This window comes from Montipora capricornis, chromosome 2, assembly GCF_036669925.1.
Source record: "Montipora capricornis isolate CH-2021 chromosome 2, ASM3666992v2, whole genome shotgun sequence".
Lineage (NCBI taxonomy): Eukaryota > Metazoa > Cnidaria > Anthozoa > Scleractinia > Acroporidae > Montipora > Montipora capricornis.
Genome location: NC_090884.1, coordinates 8,775,383 through 8,792,882, shown reverse-complemented (window position 1 = coordinate 8,792,882; position 17,500 = coordinate 8,775,383). Strand labels below are relative to the sequence as shown.

At 41.1% G+C, this 17,500-nt stretch overlaps 1 protein-coding gene and 1 non-coding gene across 5 annotated transcripts in view; one reads left to right on the top strand and one right to left on the bottom strand.

The window, feature by feature from the left end:
• Positions 1 to 1,425: 1,425 nt before the first annotated feature.
• Positions 1,426 to 17,500, bottom strand: part of LOC138038708 (A disintegrin and metalloproteinase with thrombospondin motifs adt-1-like) — a 16,483-nt gene continuing 408 nt past the window's right edge. Inside the window, exons 1-15 of one of the 4 annotated variants that reach the window (XM_068884727.1) lie at positions 16,519 to 17,500; positions 15,519 to 15,689; positions 14,505 to 14,675; positions 14,155 to 14,325; positions 13,806 to 13,976; positions 13,455 to 13,625; positions 11,473 to 11,643; positions 10,642 to 10,812; positions 10,200 to 10,370; positions 9,659 to 9,829; positions 6,309 to 6,479; positions 5,838 to 6,008; positions 5,296 to 5,466; positions 4,408 to 4,581; positions 1,426 to 2,781 (exon numbers count right to left, since the gene is read on the bottom strand). The exon at positions 16,519 to 17,500 is cut by the window's right edge and continues 408 nt beyond it. In XM_068884727.1, coding sequence (XP_068740828.1) covers positions 2,498 to 2,781; positions 4,408 to 4,581; positions 5,296 to 5,466; positions 5,838 to 6,008; positions 6,309 to 6,479; positions 9,659 to 9,829; positions 10,200 to 10,370; positions 10,642 to 10,812; positions 11,473 to 11,643; positions 13,455 to 13,625; positions 13,806 to 13,976; positions 14,155 to 14,325; positions 14,505 to 14,675; positions 15,519 to 15,689; positions 16,519 to 17,500 — 3,492 coding nt within the window. In that variant the 3' untranslated portion in view covers positions 1,426 to 2,497. The remainder of the gene's footprint in view (positions 2,782 to 4,407; positions 4,582 to 5,295; positions 5,467 to 5,837; positions 6,009 to 6,308; positions 6,480 to 9,658; positions 9,830 to 10,199; positions 10,371 to 10,641; positions 10,813 to 11,472; positions 11,644 to 13,454; positions 13,626 to 13,805; positions 13,977 to 14,154; positions 14,326 to 14,504; positions 14,676 to 15,518; positions 15,690 to 16,518) is intronic. The other 3 variants (XM_068884731.1, XM_068884730.1, XM_068884729.1) reach the window with 3 other exon arrangements.
• Trnar-ucu (transfer RNA arginine (anticodon UCU)) lies at positions 7,553 to 7,625 on the top strand. Its single transcript has one exon. It is a non-coding gene; the product is annotated as a tRNA-Arg (tRNA).

Below are 17,500 nucleotides of genomic sequence, written 5' to 3'. Positions count from 1 at the left end.
CGAAATACAAAAAATTCACAGGGGGGTTTGCGATAGGTGCGGAAATAACTATCTTCCTCTCCAGGAGCCAATGACTAGGACCATAGTTAATCGAGGGACTGGTTATGAAACCTTAGAACTTTCAAAAGCGAGAACAATGTTATTGCAATCGATGTTGAATTGACCGTGACCCTGCACAATCTTTTGTTTTCGCTTCGCACGGCTTCGCAAATTAGTTGCGCATAATTTAAACGAAGGATTTGATTGGTTATCTTCTCTAAAAAAGGTGTGTTTTGTGCAGGGTCACAAGGCCAAAACTACGGACAAAAACATGAAACAAAGGAACTTGTCCAGTTTCATAACGATCTCCATGCATTAACTTTGGTGTAGCGGAGCTTACAGACCGAGTTATTTTTAAATCGATTTTGCCACGAAACCAGACCTTTCCAGTTAATCACAAGTCTTTTATACTTGAGGGATTGAGAATGGCCACTCGTGCAAGCCAAATCTTATTTAAGAACGCGTCTAAAAATAGCTTGATCAGTGAAAATGCCGTTACTAGACCTAATGTTTGAGTTGTAGGCTCATGGTTATGGTTTTCCGAGTCTGACAACGCCTTGGTTCATATTTTGCTGACTGAAGCTGCCCCGTTCCAAACCGGTACAGAATTAAAGACGGTGCTTACTAATTCAAAGGTATTTTTGTGTGGTGTATGAACATGCGGGATGAGCAGATCTTAACAAGTGTTATTGAAATCGAAAAAGAAAATTGTGGGTAACCACGTATTTTTCAAAGATAATCGATCAACAAAATTTGTAAAAATCTTTAATATACAAAGTAATGTATGGCGTTCTTTTCCAAATTGAAGCCAATTTATCTCAGAAAAATCCATGGTTACCTCCAATTTTCTTTTTGAATACCAAGAACGCTTGCTAAGTTCAGCTTTCTCCGTATAGTTTTAAACCGGGCAAAAATATCCCTGTGTTACTGAGCACAGCCCATAGGAAACCTGAGTATCTCGAGCTGCGCAGGACGTATGCGCAATAACAATAGTAGGCACCGTCCTTCATGAATCATCCTCGACATTTTGGGACCTGAGGAACGCCCCGAAATCTCCCCAACTTTTCAGGCGTACTTTGTTTTTTCAAATACCGAAAATATTTAACGGGAAGACTCTTTCCAAGTCCAACCTTTAAAATCTCATTGACTTTCAACGAACACTCCGCTGAATGTAAGGAGATCAAGATTGACCGGTATCTTGTTGGTTCGTTTTTTTTTAAGTGTAACGAAAGTCATATTTTTAGTTGCGACGTCGACCATAAATCACCTCATGCTTTAACAAACATATTTTGCATTTTTTTCCCCTCGACAATTAGCTTTTTCGTATCTACCGCACAAGGTACGTAAAGATAGCGAAGTTAGTTGTCATTTGACCCACAACCGAGCTCGTGAAAGATATGGATTTATCGGTTATTGCCATTACTGTATCTTGCAAACTGTCTTCCATTCGTGCATTAAAAGAAATATTGCATGGCAAGGCAGTTGTTGCTTTTTTCATTGCCTCAAACAAGGAATAAATTAATGCAACTCATAGAACGCTGGCTGACCATGGTCCAAATGACAGCTTTTTTGCTAACTTTTTAATGCGAAAGTGGTAAAAATATGTTTGCTTTTGGTGGAAGGTTCATTTAACCAACGATAATACTTAAGATTGGCTCTGGCAATGAAAATCGCAACACAGGCCTCGTTTTTCTACAGTTCTGACGTATCCAAACTCTTCCGTCTAAAATTGAAGCTAATATGCCATTTCCGTGTTCATGTCTGCCGCCATTTGAAAGCGAGTCTAAGTGCGAAGTTTTTGAGATGGTAATTAGTTCTACTTTACATATGATTGAAAACTACTTTTCATAAGAATAACTTCGCAATTAGACTCGCTTTGAAGAGGAGGCAGATGTGAGCTCGGAAATGGCCTATTACATCAAGAAGTGGTTCTTTAATGTCTAAACACTAAATATCTAATTCAACAAATAGCATTTGGGTGAGATTATTTTCTTAACTACTTATAGCTTCTTCATTGGAAGGGTTCTTCATTAAAAAGTAAGAGACAATTTCTGGCGTCGAATGAGGCAAAAAGTTAACGAGAAGAGTGAAGGGACATCTGTGACATCACAAAGAACGTGCTTCTCACTATCCTGCAAGCAAGGAGCGTGTTCCAAGCTCTCGGTGGGTGGGGCGAAGATTCGGATAATAGGGCGGCACCGCGCCACTACCCCAGTCTTCCCTCGACATTTTCTCGCCCTGGCCACAATTTTGCTCGTCCCCATCCTCCGACAACCTGGAACAGGCAGAACAGCAAGTTGCGGCAAAAAAACACATAAAAGAGGAGCTCTGCGGAACCGTTTAACTTATTTCTTAGTAAAAGAAATCGTTTGTCTCTCAATATCTGTTGATAGACAGAGTTTAATAGGCAAAGTTGGGATCTTAAAAAGCTTCATACTTAAGGTCTTTCCTTTAGAAATCACAAGAAAACTTTGTATACGTAGAAAAAATTCTCCAAACCGACTCCGAAATTGCACCTGGTTGACTTGGGCACACTCCCAGCAAAAAATTCTTGCGTTCCGTAACAGTTTCCATAGTCTTCTACAGCGAAGAATGTTAGTCTCTCTTTCATGGCTATGCGTGAACACTTTTCAACCACTTTGTCCATCTGTTTCTTGAGTGGCGGTTTAAACCACTCAATCTCGTCACGGAAACCGCGAAGCAGACTGGACCGAGGAAATCTACCGTAGCAACCAATGTTATCTGCCAAAATAAATTGAAAATACGTCAATATCTCTGATCAATGAGTGACAGTGTCACGCCATTTGGAAATAGAGTGAAACTTGAAAAACTGGTCAGATTTATTTCGGCTTTGACACGATGTCAAAAAAAATCGCCAAAGTCTTAACCCATTGGTCCATTACTTCCTGAGAGTGGCACTGACAGATTTTAAGACTCAGTAGGGAATCCCTAAGTAACGAAAACGTCAATATGCATAAATCATCCTGCTGAAACCTCTCTGACGTCATCTGTTTCCCCGCATGTCACGAGTGTGAGATTAAGTTCTACTTTATTCTGTCATTCCAGTTTTCATCCACTGAGACAGTTTTCTTTTTAAAAGGTAAAGGAACGCATTTTACAACCCTTGGCCTCGATTATTTTTGACACTGATTACATTTAAAAGAACTCAAGGTTGTTTTAAATCGGACTAGTTATACGTCAAAAAATGATTTTTTTCTATGATCGAATTTATTCAGGAAGTATTCTGCAAGGAAATGAAAGCTCTTTATTTGAAAAGAGCATTTACATTCATAGGTTTTTCTTAAAAATCTCAGATCGTCGACGCACATTTTTGGTCTGTATCTACAAAGAAGGTAGACATAACGTTCTTGCCTCGTATTAACAATTAAGTTCTCTGCTTAAAACAAATGCTTGCACTCATTCTAGTAATTATAGCCTCCTGTCTATGGACGTCCATCAAGATCATTTCTACTCGCTCAAGCTTTGTTTGCCATCCGTCGATTTCTATTTTAGGTGTTTTCTCTTCTTGTCCAAAATTTCGGTAAAGATACTGATTATAGAGTGATTGTAGGGCGCTAGAAACTACAGTCAGGGAAAAAAAAAACTGATCGAGAAATTCCCCGAGAAGGGACGTTTTCTTCCAAAGCGGAAATTTCCCATTTTCCACTCCTAATATTCGCCCATCCCTTACCCCTTTTTTAATGTTGGTAGCTCGTGATAAGGGAAGGGGCTCGTTCTTTAAGGGCCGGAAAAATGTTTTATCAGCTGCCTGGCTGTTCAAAGATGAACTATTTTGAAACATCTTTTGCGCTCAGAATAGAAAATCGATGAAAGAGATTATGCTGCCTGGGATCATGTTGTTTACCGCTTGCGTTTCAGGCACAAGAAAACATTTTGTTTTCCGCGATAGCTATTTGAACTCGGAAACGCTCGTTTTATCATCCCCAAGAAGAAATTGTCAAGCGAAAATTTACAACACAGGAAAGGAAAACTGAAAAAGTGTCGGAATGCTGAAGATATATTTCTACTTTGTTGAGACCAAAACCAGAAAGGGAAGCTCAACCCATAGATGATCATGAATACCAGACAACCTTCACTTCAAATATGGTTTCTCCATTTCTTACTTTGTATCTCTGAGGTTACATAAATCATGTTCGAAAATTTAGCTTGCAAACTAGTTTAAAACAGTTATTATGGACAGAATGTAAAATACTTGAAAGCGAGTGAGTTATTACAGTTAACAGAGATGATCGATAGAAATAGCTGGATGGCTACTTCAATTCTCCGGTCTTAACCGTATTTTACATGCACCCTCTTGTTTCTTTTACAACCTAGCTGAAAAAAACACTGTTGTAGCTTAACACTCACCATAACATATGTTAGAAGCGTTGCATGATTTTACATCTTCGGAAAGTCCCTTGCAATGTCTTCCACCAGCGATTGGTGCTGGGTTGTCACAATTCCTTGCACGTGACTTTGTACCGTTTCCACATGTCACACTGCAATCTGTCCAGCCGCTCCATTCAGACCAGCCACCATCCACTTCGAGATGTAATGAAAAGTGTTAGTTGTTTAAAAGGCGAAATCTCACCGCTTTGCGGACTTTAAAAATAAACACAATCACTTTTTTATATTGGTGACCATGAGTCGCTTTTTTAGAGAAAGGTGACCTCTGCGAAGGGCCATCATGCACTGTGACGCTAGAACAACAAGTAGAAAGTGGTTTTGTTTTATAGAAATGTAGTTTCCTGAACTTAAGGCTCCCGTAACCAAAAAGAGTTGTTGTGGAAACATTATTTCCCGCAACGCTTGCCCCTTTACATGCAAGGGCAGCATTTGGAATCGAAGCACAACTTTGCTTACAAAAATGAGGACAAATCTGCTTACGAATTTGCTACAATTCTTTCCGAATAGTAAACATTTCACTTCCTCAGGAAATCCTTCCCCGTTTGGGCGCTGCACTGAGATAGGATTATAGGAAAAACTATTTTTCCTCTGTCGTCTCTTTGTTCAAGGCGGGGTGGAGTTAAAGTTGATATCTCACATAAAGACACCTCCAAAATAATAATAACAGTTAAAACAACAACAGAGATCATCATCATCATCATAATCATCATCGAAATATAAGACGGACATGCCTTTATCCCTAGAGTTAGCTAACACAACCGCTTTGATCTCTCGTTTCTAAACAGAATTTAGGGTAGTAGACGAAATGATATATCAAATGAATCACATATTGAGCGATGCATGGCTAACCTGGACATAAATGAGAGTTGCACACTCGCTCTTCCACTGCTGCTCCTGGACACGTTTTCCCGCCATACTGAGGCCGCGGCTGGGTGCAATTTCGTGTTCGAATTTGCGTCCCGAATTCACAGGTTTTGGTGCAAGGTGACCAAATGTCCCAACTGGACCAGCCTCCGTCCACTAGTGTTTACAAAAAAGGCACAGAAACGAAATGAAGTTTACCTAATGTGGGAGTGTACTCATAGACCAAGAAAGTAATTTGACTAACCCAAAGAATTGACGTGCTTCCAAAAGAGTGGCTTCGCAACTCAGGTTGCAGAGCGTTGCACCGGCATCAAAGAGTTTATGGCTTCGAGTCTCGTTGAAGCCACCTGAATTTTTTGTCTATAAAGGACAATTTCTTTAACTGTCCAGGTAAGTGAATGGGTGGATGTTTGCCGAATGAATGGGTGAATAGGGGAACTAGAACACTGGATGGATACATGAGCAGCGGAAAGGAGGATGAATCATCTGTTTTAACTCGCACGCTGGCAAAAACATAGTTTACTAACCTGGACAAGGCTTCTGTGTGCACACTTGTCTCTTCTGTGTGTCTCCTTGACAAAATTCTCCGCCATGTTTAGGCTCGGGATTAGTGCAAGTACGTGACAGTATCTCTGTTCCGTTGCCGCACGTAACACTACACGGAGTCAGTACAGACCAACTGGACCAACCACCCTGGACTGAGATATAACAATTCAAGACCCACATTGAGATTGTAGAAAATACCCAAAAACACAACGAAATGAATGAATGAACAAATGAGTGAATAAACAAAAGAAAAAAATGAATGAATAAAAGGAACGATTGAATCAACGAAGGAGCTAGTGCGGAATGAGTGAAGCGACCCAAAAACAAAGAACGAATGAAAAAACAAAAAACTGATAGACGGACAGACAGATGGGTGTTTAAAAAAATGTTCCCAATCTCTAAAATTGCCATTGTTTTCTTTTTCCCTCGGAAGAGAAAGCATATTTCTTAACCTGGACAAGGATTGCTGGCGCACACTTTTTCCTTTCTTGTGTCTCCTTGACAAACTTCTCCACCATGGTTTGGGGCTGGATTGGTGCAAGTGCGTGATAGTGTCTCTGTTCCACCGCCACAGGAAAGACTGCAAGGTTTTGACACAAACCAGGCAGACCAACCACCGTTGACTGAAAAAACGATGTAATTATGTAATTAAAAAAAGAAAGCAAAAGATATAACCTTGATAAAGGAATAAATACACGAAAGAACAGGCAGCTAAAAGAAAGTCCGAACGAGGTTTTGCTGATGAAGGAGTATAAGGTCTCTCCGTTTGGTGTCCTCTCCGTACCTGATCGCTCCCGAAATGGCAGGACAATATATGAATGTATACGGCTCTTGTTTTTAAAAAAAGCTCATATAATGCGCGTCAGAAACTCATCAAGGGGAGCCTCTCTCTGAGTCTCCCATACTTAGCTTTCAGTAAAGTCAACCTTTTCCCGAGTAGATTTATTTACAGAACACCTCCCTTGGGAGACTCAACACGCCCACTGCATGTTGTAAAAGTCAATCAAAACAAAGCCATCTCAGCGTCAAGGAAAATATCATACTTCTTGCGGGAAAAGTTTGTTCCTAAAAATATATTTACTCGGGAAAGGGTTGACTCAAGGAATTAGTAGAGATAGAGGGTCCCCTTGGTGAGCGCCTGGTGCGCATATGACTTGTGAATAGGATAAGGTTGATAATTATGTAACAACTTGGATGATTGATTTGTTTTCTTTAACCTGTACAGGTGGTTTGGCTCCATAAGTTTCTCCATCTAAAAAAATCTTATTCTTGAGCCTCTATTCCACGCTTTTTCATCTCGATAGCGGCTTAAGACGTTGGCGTTATTTTACTTCCATGCCTACAATGCTTGCCATGATCTGCTGCAAGTTGTCAAAGTGCTCCAACTCGACCAGTCTCCATCAAGTGAAAGATTTCAAGATTGCATAACGTACAGGTAATGCAATAAATTACATTTGCGGAGGTACATGTGAAACGATCGGTGATCTTAACAGATCGCTTAGATCCTGATATCCTGCTAGTGTTAAGAATGAAAGGAATGGTTACGTTTATACAAACGTTGTCCGTGTAGCACTTATATTTTAAACAGAGTTAACGGAATAGAGTGTAATGTGAAGTGCTAGATTTCAATCCCATATGAACCATGTGAGCGTTAGCCCTGTTTATCATCTTCAGTTCTCACGACCTGCTCCCGTCTGACCTGGTAGCTCAGTCGGTAGAGCAGCGGAGATCTAACCCGAAGGTCGTGGGTTCAATTCCCACCCTGGTCAGAGTTTTTCTCTGTCCTTGAGTGGGCCCATTTCCATCAGTAGGGCTAACGCTCACATGGTTCATATGGGATTGAAATCTAGCACTTCACATTACACTCTATTCCGTTAACTCTGTTTAAAATATAAGTGCTACACGGCCAACGTTTGTATAAACGTAACCTTTCCTTGTACTTGTACATGTTCATTGCCGTGACTTTATCATCTTCAGTTCCCACGGCCTGCTCCCGTCTGACCTGGTAGCTCAGTCGGTAGCGCGGCGGAGATCTAACCCGAAGGTCGTGGGTTCAATTCCCACCCTGGTCAGAGTTTTTCTCTGTCCTTGAGTGGGCCCATTTCCATCAGTAGGGCTAACGCTCACATGGTTCATATGGGATTGAAATCTAGCACTTCACATTACACTCTATTCCGTTAACTCTGTTTAAGAATGAAAGAACAAGTTTTGCAGTCGTGAGCGCGCACATTTGAAAGTGCCGGGTTGCTCTTTAGTTTTGAGCGTGCTTGTAATTAAAAAAGTTACCTACGTTTTTGTCGCGTTTGAATGAAATAAGTGGAGGTTGCAATAAGATTCTACCAGTCTCGGGATCATTTTGGAGTAATTTAAAGTTATTAAGAATGATACTTTTGACTGCATGATTATGAGGATGGAAAGGGAGGGTGAATGGAATTCTGTCATTCTTATCCTTTTGTGACGTTTGTAGTGCTGACTGTCGATCAAATTGTTGGGCGCGATGATGGCCCGCTTTGACCATAGAGGCAAGATAGCCACGTTTTTCGAAGAACTGGCACATCTCTTCTGATTTGCTGGAAAAAGATGATCGGAGTGATCACTACATAGACGTCGAAGTCTAAGAAATTGAGAATAAGGAATGGAGTTCTTGACATGTGATGGATGTGACGATGAATACAACAAATAACTGTGAGTATCTGTAGGTTTGTAGTGCACACTGGTACATAGTACGTTGCCACTAATCGAAACTTTGATATCTAGGAAAGCCAGTGAAGTTTCCGAAATTTCCCAGGTATATTTAAGAGCCGGATGAAAAGAATTGATGGAGATTATAAATTGATCGAGTTTTTCTCTGCTGGATGAAATAGCGCCGATGCAGTCGTCGATGTAGCGGCTGTAGAGTTCAGGTTTGGGGCCGTTGTACTGATTAAAAAATCAGTGTTCAACATATCCTACAAAAGATTGGCACAGCTAGGTCCCATTCTTGTGCACATTGCTACACCCTTAATTTGTTTGTAATAGCTGCCAGCGAATGAAAAACAGTTAAGCGTTAAAACTAGTTCGGCAAGGCAGAGGAGCGTTTCCGAGCTTGGTTCTTTGACAGTGCGTTGATCGAAAAAGTGTTTAAGTACTTGAAGACCTTCGCTATTCATAGGCAGCCCAAGTTTGCGTCACTAGAGAGCGTGTAATAATTAATTACTAGTGGGAAGATGACCTTTGAGTGCAAGTGGTATTGGGTTACAGGCTTCCGTTGAGAATTCGAGAAGCCGCTGTGGTAAGTGTTGGTAAGTGTTGTAATGACTGTACCTCATCGTGTGGAGTTAATTTGACCTCGGACCCTACCCTCATGACCTTTTTTTATAATCATCAGCTGTTAAAATCATCAGCTATCATGGAATCGGAAGCAGAAAATGCTCATTTCCAGCCAAGTGCGTGGGGTTTTTCGACGGCGAAACATTCACCAATGTTCGCAAATCGGCGCAAACTGCCTCTGAGCTGACTACACGAGCTTACAGTCGAAATCTTAGTGTGCTGCCTTGACTTCGCCTTCGCCATATGACAGTGATTTCACGGAATGCCCGAAACGGTAAAATAAGCACCAAAACGCACACGAATAATAATAACAGCAAAAACAACAACAGAGACCATCATTACCATCATTGCAACATAACACGGACATGCCTTTATCCCTAGAGTTATCTAACGCAACGGCTTTGATCTCTCGTTTCCGAAAAGAATTTAGCGTAATAGACGAAATGATATATGAAATGAATCATACCGGTATATTGAGAAATGCATGGCTAACCTGGACATAAATGAGAGTTGCACACCAGCTTTTCCACTGCTGCTCCTGGACACGTTTTCCCGCCATACTGAGGCCGCGGCTGGGTGCAATTTCGTGTTCGAATTTGCGTCCCGAATTCACAGGTTTTGGTGCAAGGTGACCAAATGTCCCAACTGGACCAGCCTCCGTTCACTAGGGTTTACAAAAAAGGGACAGAAACGAAATGAAGTTTACCTAATGTGGGAGTGTACTCATAGACCAAGAAAGTAATTTGACTAACCCAAAGAATTGACGTGCTTCCAAAAGAGTGGCTTCGCAACTCAGGTTGCAGAGCGTTGCACCGGCATCAAAGAGTTTATGGCTTCGAGTCTCGTTGAAGCCACCTGAATTTTTTGTCTATAAAGGTCAATTTCTTAAATTGTCCAGGTAAGTGAATGGGTGGATGTTTGCCGAATGAATGGGTGTATAGGGAACTAGAACACTGGATGGATACATGAGCAGCGGAAACGAGGATGAATCATCTATTGTAACTCGCACGCTGGCAAAAACATAGTTTACTAACCTGGACAAGGCTTCTGTGTGCACACTTGTCTCTTCTGTGTGTCTCCTTGACAAAATTCTCCGCCATGTTTAGGCTCGGGGTTAGTGCAAGTACGTGACAGTATCTCTGTTCCGTTGCCGCACGTAACACTACACGGAGTCAGTACAGACCAACTGGACCAACCACCCTGGACTAAGATATAACAATTCAAGACCCACATTGAGATTGTAGAAAATACCCAAAAACACAACAAAATGAATCAATGAACATGTGAGTGAATAAACGAAAGAAAAAAAATGAATGAATAAAACGAACGATTGAATCAACGAAGGAGCCAGCGCGGAATGAGCGAAGCGACAAACTAGCAGACGGACAGACGGATGGGTGTTTGAATAAATGTTCCCAAGCTCTAAAATTGCCATTGCTTTCTTTTTCGCACGGAAGAGAAAGCATATTTCTTAACCTGGACAAGGATTGCTTGCGCACACTTGTTCCTTTCTTGTGTCTCCTTGACAAAATTCTCCGCCATGTTTTGGGGCTGGATTGGTGCAAGTGCGTGATAGTATCTCTGTTCCACCGCCACAGGAAAGACTGCAAGGTCTTGACACAAACCAGGCAGACCAACCACCGTTGACTGAAAGAACGATATAATTATGTGATTAAAAAAAGAAAGGAAAAGATGTAACCTGGATAAACGAATAAATACACGAAAGAACAGGCAGCTAAAAGAAAGGCCGAACGATGTTTTGCTGATGAAGGAGTATAAGGTCTCTTCGTTTGGTGTCCTTGATTTCAAGAGTATACTCCGTACATGATCGCTCCCGAAATGGCAGGACAATATATATCTATGTATTCAGCTCACATTGTGCGCGTCAGAAACTCATCAAGGGAGCCTCTCTCTCCCATGCCTTGAATTCAACCTTTTTCCGAGTAGATTTATTTACAGAACACCTCTCTTGGGAGATTCACTACGCCCACGGTTGTAAAAGGCACTCAAAACAAAGCTATATCAGCGTCTGTTGTTGGGGAAACATTAACAATTGTCTTTTTGCTAAAATTTCGTTATTTTGTAAATCGCCTATTGTGAATGGTATGACTATGATTACAAGTTTTACGTTCTTTGCATGCGCTACCAAAAAAAACTCGATCTCAAGCCCCAATGCTCATTTTCACCAAAGTTCAAACTCCAACCAATTCATCCTTGCTTGTAAGCGAACTCCAATTTAAAGGTGGCTAGAAACTCTTTAATTGTGATGCACCAACTATGTAGAATTGTCCTTTCCTTGGTTGTTACCTGGACATGAATGAGTGTTGCATTCGCGCTGTTGTTTTGCCGCTCCTGGACACTTCTTCCCGCCATATTGAGGCAATGGCTTTGAACAACTTCGCGTTCGAACTTCTATCCCGGAGTCACATGATCTGCTGCAAGTTGTCCACGTGCTCCAACTCGACCAGTCTCCATCAACTAAAAGATTTCAAGGTAAGTGAGTTAACTGAATTTGACCAGATGTAAACTCTAAGGAACTGTGAGCCAACGCCCGCAGGCTTGTGATTGAATGTCCAAATGGCAATTTAACCTCAAAATATCAAAGAACGAAATCGCAGTTAAGAAGGATAGCCAGTCAATGACTGCAGTCAATGACTGGTTGCTGATATATCCTAGTCGTGCCGTCTTTGATATCTTCTCTAAGATACACAGAAATTTTAATACGCTTAATCGAGAGTATCCTACCAGAGATTCAAATTTTTTGCTCCGTTAGTTTTACATGCTATTAGCAATTTCCAGTACAACACTTTCAATACTTGAAATTATGTGTTAAATTATGCAGAGAATCCAACGAATATTTTGTTTTAGAGCTACCGTTATCGTGTGTTTATTCAAGCGATTAAGTGTCTTCTTTTTCATCTTTTGTGTGCGAATAAAGAATCAAGGGAAAACCGAGACAGATACAGAGTTTTTTTTTTTCAAGTTCGGTAAAATTTGGCATTTCTAGACATAGATGGTATTAAATGATGACGAGCATGACATTATATGCCAAGTCCCCAAAACACCAATATATTTAAGTCAAATTAGCACTCAGGCTATCAAAAGCGAAGTCAATCGCTTCGTGTCAAAAGAGAAGTGGGGAAGTCCACTTGACAAACTTTCGCGTGATGACTGTTAAGATGACTAGTTCGCGCGCAAAATTGATTACTGTTAAGTTTATGTCAAAGTTACTCGAGTACACTAGTAGTGCAACGGTTTGGTGTTGCCTAGAAAGTTTAGTTGACGCCTGGTGACTTTTTAAAATGGTTCCTCAGCTTGTAATTTTAAATGCAGTCTTTTTTATTCCAAATTCTCTTTTAAAAGCATCTCGACGCGAAAGGCCGCGTAATAGGGAAATCTTATGTAAGGCACTAAGTGAGAGTCGAAGAAACATTGTCGCGTTGGGGTAGAAGACACAAATCTTAGGCTAGTTGAAACGTAGTACATGCAACTCCCAGAAATGGTCGTTACCACAGTTTTTCGCGCTTTAAGAGCAAATATTGTCCGCGCGTTACTTTAAAAAGCCCGCGAAAACCGAATCAATCGCAAGGCGCGCTTTTTAAACTGTGTCAGTTCTGCTTCAGTTTACGCCGGTTGAAAACGCAGGATCTAACAAATCAATCGAAACCGTTGCTTTTATATTTGCAATGGAACACGAAAACCACAACCAATAAAAACGATTAACTCTAGATTTAAGTCTATTGGAAGAGCACGTCCCATTTTGACTTAATTACTCCTCGATACGAGTTGAGATGATTCATATTAACCCTGATGGTTGTCATGGTATTTAACCCGGTTTAGGGATAACCTCGTCGAAGTGCTTAGGGATAACCTTCCAACACTCCGCCTGTGAGGATAAATTTCAAATGGCTTTAGAGCGATGTTTCGATATTGGAGACGACAAAAATTTTAGGTGAAGGTGGACAACGCTCTGAAAGTTACCAACTATAGCAAAACAAAAAAACGAAAAAAAAAAGGTAACCAGTTCCAGTTTATAACCAGTTCCACATGTTCTGCTGCAAGAACCCCATCTACCCCAACTTGACCAACCACCCGTTAAGTTCACTACAATCAGTTTGGGAGAAGAATACAATTCAGCTACCATTTGATCGTGCATGAAACCCGATCAAAAGGAAATCATAAAGTTAAATGTCCACTTAAATTATTTGGTAAAAAGAGCCACATTTCAACGAGAGAAAGTGAGAGAGAGAGATTAAGAGCATAATTTGTTTTTAGTAGCTCATTCATACCAGGACAAGGTTTGATGGTACACGACGTCGATTGGCGCGATGATCCAATGCAAGATATTCCGCCATTACTTGGAGGTGGATTGCTGCAGCTTCTATATCGGTTTTGAGAACCAGTTCCACATGTTCTGCTGCAAGAACCCCATCCTCCCCAGCTTGACCAACCACCGTTGACTGCAATCAGTTTAGGAGAAGAACACAATTCAGTTACCATTTGCACATGCATTAAACCTGGTCGTTTCGGTGAGAAAACAAATTGTATAGTTAAATGTCCACGGAAATTGTCCGGAAAAAAGAATTACATTTTTACGGAGAGATTAGGAGAGTAAATTGTTTTTAGCAGCTCATTCTTACCAGGGCAAGGTTTGATGGTGCACGACTTCGATTGGCGCGATATCCCTGGACAAGATATTCCGCCATTTCTTGGAGGTGGATTGCTGCAGCTTCTATATCGGTTTTGAGAACCAGTTCCACATGTTTTGCTACAAGAACCCCATCCACCCCAACTTGACCAACCACCGTTCACTACAATCAGTTTGGGAGAAGAATACAATTCACTTGCAATTTGTACATGCATTAAACCTGGTCGTTTTGGTGAGAAAACAAATTGTACCGTAAATAGCCAAGGAAGTTGTCCGGAAAAAATAATAACATTTCAAGGAGAGATTAGAAGCGCAAATTGTTTTTAGCAGCTCATTCTTACCAGGACAAGGTTTGATGTTGCACGACTTCGATTGGCGCGATGTCCCAGGGCAAGATATTCCTCCATTTCTTGGAGGTGGATTGCTGCAACTTCTATACCGGTTTTGAGAACCACTACCACATGTTCTGCTACAAGAACCCCATCTACCCCAGCTTGACCAACCACCGTTCACTACAATCAGTTTAGGAGAAGAATACAATTCAGTTACCATTTGTACATGTATGAAACCTGATCATTTTGGCGAGAAAACAAATAGTTCAGTTAAATGTCCACGGAAATTGTCTGGATAAAAGAATCACATTTTAAGGAGAGATTAGAAGCGTAAATTGTCTTTTGCAGCTTATTCTTACCAGGGCAAGGTTTGATGGTGCACGACTTCGATTGACGCGATGTCCCTGTGCAAGGTATTCCGCCATATCTTGGAGGTGGCTTGCTGCAGCTTCTATACCGGTTTTGAGAACCAGTTCCACATGTTCTGCTACAAGAACCCCATCCACCCCAACTTGACCAACCACCGTTCAGTACAATCAGTTTGGGAGAAGAATACAATTCATTTACTATTTGTACATGCATTAAACCTGGTCGTTTCGGTGAGAGAACGAATTGTACACTTAAGGTGGCTCAATGCAGGTTCCAGCACTTTCCAAGACGTAGATTTTTGATGGGTCATAATTACTACCCTTTATCAATTCATGCTACAATCATGGTATCAAAAAACTGCCCAATCACTGGTGAACACGTTGGTATTATTTTTGTGACACAATAGGTTACCATAGCAATACTATGACCTGCTAAAAACACCCTTAATTTCAGCTTTAAGCGCTTATATTTCAAAAACGGCAAGGTGAATTTTTTTGTTATTACAGAATTTTGATTAGCAGGATAAGATGTAACTTTTGGCAAAGTTTAAAAAAATTCTGTACATGGGGTTCAGAGCCGTCTTAATTTTTGGAAAAGTTTAGATGGCTCTGAATCCCATGTACAGAGATTCTTTAAACTTTGCCAAAAGTTACATGTTATCCTGCTAATGAAAATTCTGTTATAAGAAAAAAAATTCACCTTGCCGTTTTTGAAATATAAGCGCTTAAAGTTGAAATTAAGGGTGTTTTTAGCAGGTCATAGTATTGCTATGGTAACCTATTGTGTCACAAAAATAATACCAACGTGTTCACCAGTTTTTTGATACCATGATTGTAGCATCAACGGATGAAGAGTGGCTATAATGACACATCAAAGTCTAAGTCTTGGAATGTGTTCGAAACTGTTTTGAGCCACCTGAATAGCCACGGAAATTTTCCGGAAAAAAAAATAACATTTCAAGGAGAGATTAGGACGGCAAATTGTTTTTAGCAGCTCATTCTTACCAGGACAAGGTTTGATGGTACACGACGTCGACTGGCGCGATGTCCCTGGGCAAGATCTTCCGCCATTTTTTGGAGGTGGATTACTGCAGCTTCTGTATCGGTTTTGAGAACCAGTTCCACATGTTCTGCTACAAGAACCCCATCCACCCCAGCTTGACCAACCACCGTTCACTACAACCAGTTTGGGAGAAGAATATAATTCAGTTACTGTTTGCACGGGGGTCTTGGGCTTTCAGACTTTTAAACTCACGCTTTGCATATATAATAAGCTGCGTTCACACGCTGAAATTTTAAGCTAGTGAGCCTCTGACGTCACTTTTCCCTGGATCCAACCTTTTGAGCTCTAATCGGTCAGTTTTGAAAGTGAGTAATGGCGGACCGTGAAATCCAAAACTTACACTCAAAGTAAACGGCCTTTGGATAAAAATCAAAGCTCAAAATTTTGCCAGTCAGGTGTTAAGCAAACACACTTTCAAAATCTGAAGGAAAAAAGGAAGTGGCTTTTTTGATCACAGGGGCACTTTAAGAAATATGATTTTCAAATAAACGCCGCATCGGACGCGCCCAAAAGTTAAAAAACGCCGCAGCGCTTAATGAAGTAAATACGTAACGAAAGGAAATTCAATTGGGAACGTCTCAGTCCTTCTTACCGCATCCTTGCAGGAGATTTGACAAAAGCACGGCACAGTTAAAGATGAAGCTTTGATTCAGACGCCAAACCGTTCACAGGCCGAAATTAAGACATCATTTTGAACTATCATATAACTTTGGCAAAAATTACAACGACAGGACTAGCTGAATAAAGTTCGCCTTCTAAATCTAAAAGGGAATTTTGTCTAAGGGGGGACAAAAAATTCGCCTTTTATGCTCTCGTGCGACCGAAGTTTTCTTTCTTAGACTAATATGTATCGTTTTTCAAGGTCTGTTTCACCTCAGAAAAAGACATCAGCTACAAAAGTTTGTTTAGTTATATTAGTGATGTTGAACTGAATACGTTTACCTGATCTAAATTTCACTAATGTAGCCTGGTAGTCGATGTCTACCTGCGTGGTTGGACCGTCGAAGGCTTTTCCAGAGGATGGAGGGGTGGCGTCAGGTATTACCAAGACCGAATACGCGTCTTTATACAATTTGGCACCGTTGATGGCTCTTATGATGACGTAATAACCTTTGCCTTGTGTTAATGAAAGGTTTTGGAATGTTGCCGATGTGGGAAGATTGGGTCCTGGAACAACTGCAAAGTCGGAGGTTGACAGTGGCTTTTCTGAAGGTATGATGGCCCACTCGTATCGCTGAAGTCCGCTGTGAGCATCTGAGAATCCAGCCCATTGCACAGTAATTGAGGATACACTTGGTATATACACACACGGAATTCCATTTATGATGTCTTCAACTCCTGTCACTACAACTTCACCAGTAAATACGGGGTGAGTCGTATCCACGGTAACACCATCCGATGTGACGTCAGTGCTAAGACCAACCATATCAATGGCTCTCACAGTCACAAAATACTTGTTGTTTTTCAACGCCAACCCATCATGTGTTACGTTTGTCGACTTCCCAGCGGACGTCCAGGAAACGATAATGCTTCCGGTAATATCAGTAACCTTATATCTGTAGTCCATGATCCCACTTCCTGTGCTGCCATCGGTGAAACCATTCCAGTTTGCCGCTATAATGGTGTCTTCTGACTGATAATCTACATCACTTAAGTGTCCATCGTTTATGCTACCTGCCTGTGGTGGATCTTGGTCTATTAACACGCAATTTGATGTAATTTGAGTATAAAGTCCAGCCTCGTTATAGCCTCTGACTACTGCGCAATAGCGTTTTCCAGACACTAGATTAAGGTTTGTTGCTGTAGGAGATCGGTTGAGAGCTGTCGTCTTGAATGTTGTAATATGTCCGGCCCCTTGACGTTTTACCGCCCAATGATAGCGTGCAATGGGAGAATGAGGATCGGTGAATCGATCCCAATTTGC